This window comes from Leucoraja erinacea, chromosome 1 (genome assembly GCF_028641065.1).
Source record: "Leucoraja erinacea ecotype New England chromosome 1, Leri_hhj_1, whole genome shotgun sequence".
NCBI classification, from domain to species: Eukaryota; Metazoa; Chordata; class Chondrichthyes; order Rajiformes; family Rajidae; genus Leucoraja; species Leucoraja erinaceus.
The window spans coordinates 35,135,889-35,148,217 of record NC_073377.1 but is presented as its reverse complement, the minus strand read 5'-3'; the positions used below and the strand labels follow the sequence as shown (position 1 = coordinate 35,148,217).

Genomic DNA, 12,329 nt, shown 5'->3' with positions numbered 1-12,329 from the left:
GAAGAGCGTCAGTTGGCAGCTGTGAGTGACGTCGCATCTCTTCTCTTCTCTTCTTTCTTGGTTGGATGTGCAACTGCCAACAACATGAAGCAGCCGGAGATAGAACTAACCAGGTGAATCAGTTGTAAAACATGGGGGGACCACAATGAGGCCAAACATCAAGGACAGGGTTCGGCAACCTACGGCACACGGGCTGAATCCGGCCCATAACCTGAAAAACCACGTTTTTTTCCCAATTCATTTTCCCAGGGTCGGGGCAGGCGAGCTGACCAGAGAACTGCAGCCAGTCCCTGGGACGCGAGCTGATCTGGGAATGGCAGCCAGTCCCTGGGCACGCAGAATTCCAACGATCATTATGGACAAATTGGGCCAGCCATGTACATGTTGTATAACTCTCACTATATGCAAATCTGAATGGGCTTAGAATGACCATATAAGCAAAATTGCCTCCATTTTCCCCATTTTGATTCTTGAGATTAATATCCCTTTGCTCTGTTAACAGCGTTAAAGTACTTATGAGGTCGAGTCAGGAAAGGGAACATGTTATTTATTTTTTAGTTTGCTTTAATTTGTTAGTTGATTGTTTGTTGAGTGCCATCATTTTTGAAATGGTCTTAAAGTAACTTAACTGTTATAAAACAGTAATAAGTGATTTTTGTCCAAACAATTGGAACTTGCATAAAATGTTTGCATTATTAGCAGGACTGCCAACTCTCACACATTGAGCGTGAGACTCACGCATTTCACAAATTTCTCATGCTCTCACGCTGATCACAACATTTCTCACACTCAAATATCTGCAGGTGCTGAAAGTTCAAAATAAAGCAAAAATTGTTTTAGAGGTGAGTAAAAACCATGAGGGGAATATCAGGTGAATGCATAGTCTTTTTCCCAGGATATGTGATTCAAGCACTAGAGGGGATTGGTTTAAAGCAGGGCTATCAAACTGCGGGATGATTTTGGGGGAAAAAAAGTAGTTTATTTTTTCCCATGCAGATGGTGTGATAGGTGAGACACGACGGCGGTGGTCCTAGCACCAACCCCCCTTCCCCTTCCCCCCCTGAGGCACGGCACACACCTCCCACCCTCAGCTCCGGCGGCTCTATGTCCGTCAACCGCTCTGTCCACACCCCATGGAGTTTAAACCCCGGCCCGGAGCCAGGAGCGGACCGGGTGCCGCCTCCGGAGCCTACTATGGGAGGGGGAACACCCCCCACACCCTCCCCCCCTCGGTCACTACGCTCCCTTGCAATTTCTCACTCTCAACCAATGATGGCAGCCCTGTATTATAAATATTAAGATGGTAACCTGTTTTTATCTTCAGAATTTGTCAGTTTAATTATAGATTTTAAGACCAATGGTTGAACTTAATGTTCATAACACCATCCATATGTTTCATTGATGCTTTTAAATATGTATTTCTTGACTTTCAAAACAGAAAGAAATTAAAGGCTGGAATTGTTGCTGACTCAGATGAGAAAACGTCTTTGACAACTGGACTCAAACTCCAACATGATGTTTCTCGTTCCCCATCTTTAAAACACGGAGAAATACTGATTGAATGGAAAGATGGCAAGATAACATCCCTTTTTGATCATAATTGAGATAATAACTATTAGCTTAATTAGAATCAGAGATAGTTATTGCATGTATTTGAATGAGACAGATGGAGCAATGGAGTAATGCCTTATACTAATGCCTTATGCCTTATATGTAATAAATAATCCAAACTGATGTATAATGGTAATACTTGTTTGCCAACATTTTCTGGAGTGCAGTGTCCCAGGAACCCAGGGGGTTCATTTAAACTTGCTGCAGTTTACACGTTTCCTTCAAGAGTGTTTTATTGTCATATGTCCTGAAACGGAAGAGTGAAATTCTTTCTTGCAGCAACATAACAGATATGCAAACATAGTTCTCTGTAACCACCATCATAAACAACAAAATACTCATTTCAGGAGGATTGGCATTTAGTAGAAACTTAGATAACCTGAAGCGTCATCCTGCGAGCAGCTCTCACGACCACATGCTGGCCTTATCTGCAGAGGGACCTTGCACATTTAGAACCTGCTTCAATAACTGCACCCTGGCCAGAAATAGCATACATCTGAATTTTGGATGCTCAGTTTCAATGTGTAAACTATCTTGTTCTATGTTCCTGAATGTTTCTCTAATATCTTTTCACCTACATCATTTATTCCATCAACTTCTTTGCCTTTGGAAGTTGGGAAGAGCAAATTAATGTGCTTGTTTTTCCATTTGGTAATCAAGACAGGCAAGTACTTTCACTAGTTGTATGTCCTATTTCCTATGCTGAGAAAGATCATAGTGAGAGATGACTTTAATAATGGGATTAGCAAACATAGGTGGTAATTCATGTGGTGAAAACCAGTAGGAAAAAAAAGAAATTAAAGCTGAACTTAGTTCTGCCCTATATTTGGTCATATCCCTTTCAAAAATGAAAGGTAAACACCTGCAGTTTTGGATTGTGAGAAATTGGATCCTCTTCTCTTGGAGCTGGCTCGAAGGACCAAATGGCCTCCTCCTGCACCTATTTTCTATGTTTCTATCTGAAGCAGCTACGCAGAACATGGCTGAACCATGAATTCCACCCGGATAATGGTCTGTGACACAGGCCGAGTTTTCTTGAGAGGCTAGGAATTCATTTACATCTTTAACACATTTGAATTGCTAAACAAGTATTTTTTTTTTTAATCCTTTTTTGTAAAAAAAAGTTTCTTCTAAACAAAGGGATGATCTTACCCACTAGACTGTGCTATACTTTAGGTATCTTATGTAAAGATGTTATAAGGAATGTTGAAAACCAGTCATGCAAAATTAGAAAATTATGTTCTTTTAAGCATATTGCTGAGATGGAAATCTAAAATTGTTTTACATTTTTATAAAATAGATCAGATTAACACTGAAAAATATTGTTCCTGTAAAGTCTTGCAATAAAACTGAATTTAGTCTATAGAAATTAATAATATGTCTATATAATTTACAATATGAATTCTGCAACAGTAAATGGTGATGTGTGTAGGAAAGAACTGCAGATGCTGGTTTAAATTGAAGGTAGAGACAATACAATACGATACGGTTTTATTCGTCACATTGCACATAAAGTGCAAGTGAAATGAATTTGTCAGCAGCAGTCTCGCAAAAGGACAAAGTAAAAGTCCATGTAACAGAATCGGCTCCTCCCCACCGGGGACTGTGGCTTCAGGCTGCAGGCGGGCGGATAAAGCTCCCCTCCAGGGATCCCGGTCCTGATGATAAGTCGCCACCTCGCCCACGGTAGAAGTTGGCTGCGGGCCGGCATTCGGAGCTTCTTCTTCCCCCCGGGTCCCCAACGTGAGATCCCGGGCTGCAGACGCCGCGCCAGCTAGAGCTCTGCAGACCGCGAGTTCAGGCTGCCGTGGGCCAACGAAATGGAGCGCTCCCCACCCTAGTCTCGTCGTACTAGTTTCACTGTTAACCTGTCGAGTATCACTGTATGTGTAACTCGTCATCACCTAGCCCACAACCAACAATGGACCATCGTAGGTTCCACCTTTCCTTGATCATTGCTACTTTTTGCACATCTTTCATTCATTTGCTCTATATCACCGTCCATATCTCATTGCCCTTTCCCCTGATTCTCAATCAGAAGTGTCTTGACCCAAAACATTACCTATTCCTTTTCTCCAGAGATGCTGCCTGACCCCGCTGAATTACTCCAGCTTTTTGTGTCTATGTTTGGTTTAAACAGCTTTTGCAGTTCCTTCCTACACTTATTTATTTCTAAGCTCTAACCTGTCGAACTCATGTATCTGCCAGGATGACACGCAAAACCAGGTTTTTCCATTTATTTTGGTACACGTGACAACAATAAACTAATACCAACCACACTGTCCCATTTAAGTTACTTTTCCACGGCTCGGACATCTGAACTGTCACCAGAGGTCTGCACATCTAATGATGACCGCAATGAATATGAAGTACAAAATATGTAGAGGATAGGATGTTGTATTAATAAAATATAATTCATGAATCTGACAAACGCTTTCCGAAGACATTCACCAGTTAGTTTCCTGTCCACATTTAGCAACAGTCATGTTGAAATATGTATGTGGAAATTTGGCAAGATTGTTTCTTTCTCTCACCCTTGTTACGTGTCAAGATTTGAAGAGTAACTTAAGCAACACAATGAAGATTTGGTGACACCTGTAAAATTGTACTGGTGCCTTGAAGTAACTTTGGAATGAAGTAACAAAATAGTAAGAAATGCCTGCAAAGCTGCAGTAAAATAACTCGAGGTCTTTTATTTATTTTCACTGGTCTTGGCACAGATGAACTGGTAAGCTTCTCTCAGTGCTTCCTGCATTTCTTGATATTGAGCAAGTTTACAAGCCTCATCTACATTTAACCAGCGGAATGCCTGATGCTCATCCGAAAGCTTTATTTCTACATTACTGTCCTTTAGTTCTGCTAACCAAAAGATAACAATTTTGGGTACATTTCTCACGTTGTATTTCATTTCTTTTTTGTAGCCTTCAAGCAAATTGAAATCTTTGCTTTTTAGTCCTGCTTCTTCTTCTGTTTCGCGAAGTGCCGTTTGAAGGTCATCCTCACCCAGATCAACATGCCCTATGTAAGAAACAAGACATATTACACTTTGTCCTCACTGCACACCAAATTGTTTATCAATACAACTTCATTTTATGTGTAAGAAAGGACGGCAGATGCTGGTTTAAATCGAAGGTAGACACAAAATGCTGGAGTAACTCAGTGGGAGAGGCAGCATCTCTGGAAAGTTTCGGGTCGAGACCTGAGAAGGGCCTCGACCCGAAACGTCACCCATTCCTTTTCTCCAGAGAAGCTGCCTGTCCTGCTGATTTACTCCAGCATTTTGTGTCCAGCTTCATTTTATTTTAGATTAAAACAAATAATTCTGGAAATGCTCAGCAGGTCGTGACATCTGTAATGAGGGAAACAGAGCTAGTATTAAAGGTTAACACCTTTGTTCGGAGCTGGACAATTCTGCGACAAGCTGGTTCTTTGAAATTGATAGGTTCAATGTTGAATCCTGAGGTTTTTAATGTAGCTTAGTTATAAGATGTGCTGTTTCTCAAGCTCAGCATCAAATGTTATAATGCCCGTGAATATAATAGCAAAAGGACAACATAAATTTAAACTTGTTTCAGTAACCAAGCACGAGATAAATGTAAATAAACAAAACTGAGCACTGAAGACATCTCTGCAGATAGCTTACAATAGCTCAGATTTTTCATGGTTTGGAAAGAAAGAGTGACACTTACATGTCCCCGGACTTCCACCAACATTGTGAAGATTATAGCGGGTGCGGTGTTGTCCGTTAAAGAACGAGGCAGACACGAAGTTTGTCCGAAATTCTTGTCCTTTATTACTACACAAATTCTCCTCACTCACCAATACCGTGCACACACGATTAACCCTTAAATACTCCCCAGGGGCACCCGTGACCCCTACCTCTCGTCACCAGGACACGTGATCCCCCCCTCCCAAAGAGCCGAAGTTTACGTACAACGCGTGGCCCACCACCCGGTGCCGCCACATTATACATATCATCTGATATCTTTGAATTTGGTGCCATCTACTGGGAATCATTGGTGTCCATGGACAAGAATAGCGAGTCTCATCAATCAATTGAAGAAACCTCGAGCTTCACAGCAGAAAGCAAAGCAAGCAAGATAAATTATTCCATCTACTTTAAATATGAGAATACAGGTCAATGAACCTAAATTCATATTTTTACTAATCTCTGGTCTGATTTAATGGCAAGGATTTCAGCGGTAAACTCAGTGGAGAAAAAATTGATCATTTTCAGATTGGCAAACAATAACCATTGAGGTGCAACAAAGATTTGTGCTGGAACTTTAACTATGTACAAATTATAATAATGACGGGTGAAGGGATTGATGGTGTTGGCGCTGACAGAACAAAGATAGGTTGGAAAGCAAGTTGTGTGAAAGACGCCACAAAAATGGATCAACCAAAGGGGTAAAGAGAGTTGGCAGATGGCAAATATGGAGAAACAGGAGCTTATCAACTTTTGTGGGAAGAATAGAAAAACTGAATCCTGTTTCATTGGAATGCAGCAATACTTTGGTTTCTGGTTGCCCTCAGACATAAAGTACAGATTAGCATTCACGTATAGCAAATAACTAGAAAGATAAATGGAATACATGCTTTCATTGCAAAGTATAAAAGGTAGATAAGTCTGTATGCTGCCGGTGAGAGCACATCTGGAATACTGCATCCAGTTCAGTTCCACTTGCTACCACCAGAAGGAGCATATCAAAGATGAGTACTTTTGCTACTCAGTGCTATACTGTGTGCTGTACCAAATAGGATATAATAATGATTTCTGAAATTAGTCCGACCAATTTAACACTAAAATCCAGAAGTTTCTGTCAGTGATGATTTTCTGTAGTTCCATGGGTTGCATTATTGAACCTTATTCAACAAATTGATGATGCACAGTCTTTTGCCCAGAGTATGTGAATCAAAGACCAGTGGACTATAGGTTCAAGGTGAAAAGATTTAATAGGAATCAGAGGGGTAAGTTTTTCCACACAAATGGTGCTGGTTTGTATGGAACAAGCTGCCAGAGGAGGTAGTTGAGGTTGAGACTATCCCATCATTTAAGAAACAATTAGACAGGTACATGGATAGGACAGGTTTGGAGGGATATGGACTAAGCCCAGGCATGTGGGACTGGTTGGGCTGAAGGGACAGTTTCCACACTGTATCACTCCGTGACTCTATGATAGGTATATTAGCAATGTGCCACTCATCTGGCCAGTAAAACCTAATTTAAATATTGAATCTTGTTGAATGACACAAAGCTGCAACTGTTGCTTGAACTCACTGGCCCTAATAAACAAAATTCACAATTAAGGTATCAAGATTGTACACTCTTTCAAAGTTTTACAGTATGTAGGATAATAAATACATGTTCTTAAATCTTGTTTAAGAAGGAACTGCAGATGCTGGAAAATCAAAGGTAGACAAAAATGCTGGAGAAACTCAGCGGACGAGGCGGAAGTGATGGTTTTTCTATTTCTGTGTTGACCTAATTTTAATGTTTTTTCATTCTGCAATTTGTAAATATCTATTAAAAAGTAAAAGTCTTTGCTTTCTGGCTAATAAAGACCAAACCAAAAAACAAGTTCATGGTCTACCAAGCGGCAGTGAGCCCTCTACTATATGTGTTTGAGTAATGGACAATCTACAGTTGCCCCCACAAATTGCTGGAGGATTACCATGAAAGCAATTGCTGCAAACCCCACACCCCTCCCCCAACATCCATTGTTAGAACAGGTAAAACTAATGTCATTATCTTCTCTCTGGCCAACAGCAAGGGTCCAATCATACTCAACCAGTTCTGGTGGACAGGTCACTTAACTTTGTCTGATGTCAGATACCCAAGACAAGCATTCCACTCTGTCAAGGCAAGATATCCCAGGGCAAAGACAGACAATAGGTGCAGGAGTAGGCCATTTGGCCCTTCGAGCCAGCACTGCCAATCACTGTAATCATGGCTGATCATCCACAATCAGTACCCCGTTCCTGCCTTCTCCCCATATGCCTCGACTCCGCTACCTTTAAGAGCTCCATCTAACTCTCTTGAAAGCATCCAGAGAATTGGCCTCCACTGCCTTCCAAGGCTGAGAATTACAGATTCACAACTCTGGGTGAAAACGTTTTTCCTCATCTCTGTTCTAAATTGCCTACCCCTTATTCTTAAACGGTGGCTCCTGGTTCTGGATTCCTCCTTCATTGGGAACGTGTTTGCTGCCTCTAGCGTGTCCAATCCCTCAATAATCTTATATGTTTCAATAGGATCCCCTCTCATCCTTCTAAATTCCAGTGTTTTCCAAGCCCAGTCGCTCCATTCTCTCAACATGTGATATTCCCGCCAACCCAGGAATTAACCTCGTGAACATGAACAAGAAAACACTTCAAGAATGTAGAGATCTGAGAAAACTGAAAACATAACAACTGACTTCTATAAATCCTTAGAATGTAACAATTCAAAATAGGGATGATGCACGTCATCGAGCATCTCAAGTCTCCACAAGGCTAGCATTTATTTCAAGAGGGCTAGCATACAAAACAGGGATGTAATGCTGGGGCTCTACAAGACGCTGGTCAGGCCGCATTTGGAGTATTGTGAGCAATTTGGGCACCATATCTGAGGAAGGATGTACTGGCTCTGGAGAGGGTCCAGAGGTTTACAAGAATGATCCCAGGAATAAGTGGGTTAACTTATGATGCACATTTTGACAGCACTGGGCCTGTACTCACTGGAGTTTAGAAAGATGAGGGGGGAGGGGGGGGAGAAGATCTGGATCTGGATGCAGTACGCAGTACGCTGAAAAGCTCTCGGCAGAGCATCACTCAGCACATCTCATTGAAACTTACCAACTAGTGAAAGGCTTGGATAGAGTGGACGTGAAGAGGATGTTTCCACTAGTGGGAGAGTCTCAGACTAGCGGTCATAGCTTCAGAATGAAAGGATATCCCTTTGGGAAGGAGATGAGGAAGAAATTCATTAGTCAGAGGGTGGTGAATCTGTGTAATTCATTGCCACAGAAGGCTGTGGAGGCCAAGTCAATGGATATTTTTTTAGGCAGAGATAAATTCTTGATTAGGACTGGTGTCAGGAGATATGGGAAGAAGGCAAGAGAATGGGGTTAGGAGGGAGATAGATCAGCCATGATTGAATGGCAGAGTAGACTAATGGCCTAATTCAGCTCCTATCACATGCCTTTACAACCTTGGTCAAACAGCAGAAAAAAAACAAACAAGCACAAGTTGTAATACCTGCCCCTTCCCCTTCTTTCTTGATGCTATGCAAGGAACTAAACAATCCTTCCAAGTGAAACAGAGATCCACCTGCACTCCCTCCTCAATATGGGGTACATTGGAAAAACAAAGCTTGATTAGTTGACTATTTGGCAGAGCACCTGTGCCTTTCTGCAGTGGCCAGCTAAAGCATCCGATTACATAGAAACATAGAAAATAGGTGCAGGAGTAGGCCATTCGGCCCTTCGAGCCAGCACCGCCATTTGATATGATCATGGCTGTTCATCCAACTCAGTATCCCATCCCTTCTCTCCATGCCCCCTGATCCCTTTAGCCACAAGGGCCACATCTAACTCCCTCTTAAATATAGCCAATGAACTGGCCTCAACTACCTTCTGTGGCAGAGAATTCCACAGATTCACCACTGTGTGTAAAAAATGATTTTCTCGTCTCTATCCTAAAATACTTCCCTCTTATCCTTAAACTGTGACCCCTAGTTCTGGACTTCCCCAACATCGGGCATAATCTTCCTGCATCTAGCCTGTCCAACCACTTAAGAATTTTGTACGTTTCTATAAGACCCCCCCTCAATCTTCTGAATTCCAGCGTGTACAAGCCGATCACATATCTTTATAACTCTCTTTCACTTCCACCAAACCATTTGCCCTCGGCCTTCTCCATTGTGATAGTGAGGCCAAACGCAAATTGGAAGAACAATATTTCATATTCCATTTGGGTAGTTTACAACCCAACTGTATAAGCATTGAATTTTTCCAATTTCAGGTAACTCGCACTCTAGTCCTCTGCTCCCAAACGCACCCGAAACATCGCCTATTCCTTCTCTCCATAGATGCTGCCTCGCCCGCTGTTTCTCCAGCATTTTTGTCCACCTGTCTACTACCTAGGTTTCTTCTCCCTGTTCACCTATGCTTCCCCTCTCACCAAGCTCCCAAAATCCCCATCTGGCTCCAGCCTCAAACTCCAATTCTACTATCTCTTATAGAAACATAGAAAATAGGTGCAGGAATTTGCCATTCGGCCCTTCGAGCCTGCACGGCCATTCAATATGATCATGGCTGATCATCCAACTCAGTATCCTGTACCTGCCTTCTCTCCATACCCCCTGATCCCTTTTGCCACAAGTGCCACCTCTAACTCCCTCTTAAATATAGCCAATGAACTGGCCTCGACTACCTTCTGTGGCAGAGAATTCCACAGATTCACCCCTCTGTGTGAAAAATGTTTTTCTCATCTCGGTCCTAAAAGATTTCCCCCATCTCGGTCCTAAAAGATTTCCCCCTTATCCTTAAACACTGCCCCCTCGTTCTGGACTTCCGCAACATCGGGAACTATCTTCCTGCATCTAGCCTGTCCAACCCCTTAAGAATTTTGTAAGTTTCTATAAGATCCCCCCCTCAATCTTCTAAATTCTAGCGAGTACAAACCGAGTCTATCCAGTCTTTCTTCATATGAAAGTCCTGTCATCCCAGGAATCAGTCTGGTGAACCTTCTCTGTACTCCCTCTATGGCAAGAATGTCCTTCCTCAGATTAGGAGACCAAAACTGTACGCAATACTCCAGGTGTGGTCTCACCAAGACCCTGTGCAACTGCAGTAGAACCTCCCTACTCCTATACTCAAACCCTTTTGCTATGAATGCTAACATACCATTCACCTCCCGGTGCCGCCGTCCACCAGACCTTCAGTTGAAGCCTCCGAATCTCCGGAGGTCGGGCCGCAGCAGCGCTACTCCACCGCTCCGGACTCGGCCAGCTCCGCGACAGTGACGGTGAGTCGTCGGCACCAGAGTCCCCGGTCTCTTCCTGTTGGAGGCCGCTCCTCGATAACGGAGACTCGACAAGAAAAGGTCGGTCTCCCGTGCAGGGAGAGATTTAAAAGTTTCCCCTTCCAAACCACCCCCACCACCCCCCCCCACCCCAACAAAAAAATAACAAAAACTCCATAGAAACATAGATGAAGAAAGGTAGGCGGCGCGGCTCTGGCCAGCAGCGGCCTCTGCAGCCTGTCCGCGTTTTATTATTTTTTGTCTGTGTTTTTATGTAGTTTTTGTTATTTTATGTTGGGGTGTGTGTGTGTGGGGGGGTGGGGGAAACTTTTGAATCTCTCCCTGCACTGGAGACCCGACCTTTTCTCGTCGGGTCTCAGGTGTCGTTGAGGCCGCAACGAGGAGCGGCCTCCAACGGGAAGAAGCCGGGGACTCTGGTGCCGACTCACCGTTGCCGTCACGGAGCTGGCCGAGACCGGAGCAGGTGGAGCGGTGGAGGAGCGCTGCTGCTGCTGCTGCCGCTGCTGCTGCTGATGCGAAGGCTGCTACTGCGGGTCTGCGGCACCGGGAGCCCGCGGATCACTGGAGGGAGACCGCTTTTCGGGGCTCCTGCAACGGCGAATTCTCCCGCCCGTGTTGCGGGGTTGAAGAGCTCCTGGAGCGGGGCCTGACACCACTGCCCCGCGCGGCTGGAATGGCCGCGGGACTCTGCGAGCGCACACGGGGGGCTCCAACATCAAGACCCGGTGTGCGACCCTGCACCACCCGGCGTGGCTTCAATGGCCGCGGGACAATCGCCATCGCCAGCCGGGGGCTTTGACTTTGACTCTGACATCGGGGGGGGGGGGGGGGGGGGGGGGGGGGGGGGGGGGGGGGGGGGGGGAGAGTGCAGTGGAGAGATAAGTTTTTTTGGCCTTCCATCACAGCGATGTGATGGATGTTTATGTAAAATGTAATTATGTTGTGTCTGGGGTCTATTTGTGTGTAATGTATGGCTGCAGAAACGGCATTTCGTTTGGACCTCCAGGGGTCCAAATGACAATTAAATTGACTCTTGAGACAGAAAATAATAAAAACGCGCACGGGCTGCAGAGGCCGCTGCTGACGAGAGTCGCGCCGCCTACCCTAACACACAGGACTCTCACCTTTAGGAGGCGTCCAGTGATGCTGACCGTAAGAAGTTTGCAAGAGTAGGAACTCGATTGCTTCGAGTTTGGAAGCGTATAACCTCCTGAAAATGATCAATCCACAGGCCCTGAGAGTCATGACTGATGCCGGATCTCCTCGAACACGCGGGAAGCGTTGGGTGATTAGCAGCGGCAGCGACCAATGAACGACAGATTCAACCCTCCACTTGGAGTCACGATGCGGATGCAACGGAAATTATTGTATTCAAAGTTAGCATCCTAGTATACTCGCCAACACTGAACTTTATCCTGGGTAGTGACTATAAAGCCTCTGGTCTACGGATATCTTTCTCCTTCAGGGCACCATTGGCCCACTTTCCCAAACGCTCACAGTCTTTGCAAAAAGGAAGGTAGACACAAAATGGTGTAGTAGCTCAGCGGGACAGGCAGCAGCAGCAGCAGCAGCATCTGTGGAGAGAAGGAATGGGCGACGCTTCGGGTCGAGAACCTTCTTCACACGGACATTATCGCCGGTCCAGGCCCATTATGTTATCAATGCTCTGATTGGCCGGCGCTGTCGGGCAA

General features: G+C 44.4%; 2 protein-coding genes across 2 annotated transcripts in view; one reads left to right on the top strand and one right to left on the bottom strand.

Moving 5' to 3' along the window:
- LOC129695597 (uncharacterized) overlaps positions 1-2,176 on the top strand; it is a 51,507-nt gene extending 49,331 nt beyond the window's left edge. The window contains exon 5 of the mRNA XM_055632697.1: positions 1,439-2,176. Coding sequence (XP_055488672.1) covers positions 1,439-1,604 — 166 coding nt within the window. The 3' untranslated portion in view covers positions 1,605-2,176. The remainder of the gene's footprint in view (positions 1-1,438) is intronic.
- A 2,084-nt stretch (positions 2,177-4,260) lies between these two features.
- On the bottom strand, positions 4,261-12,202 carry nudt2 (nudix (nucleoside diphosphate linked moiety X)-type motif 2). The gene is made up of 2 exons (XM_055632710.1): positions 11,763-12,202; positions 4,261-4,629 (listed from the first exon to the last, which is right to left on the bottom strand). The coding sequence occupies exons 1-2, from the start codon at positions 11,881-11,883 to the stop codon at positions 4,304-4,306; spliced, it is 447 nt and encodes a 148-aa protein (XP_055488685.1). The 5' UTR covers positions 11,884-12,202; the 3' UTR covers positions 4,261-4,303.
- Between the last annotated feature and the right edge of the window lie 127 nt (positions 12,203-12,329).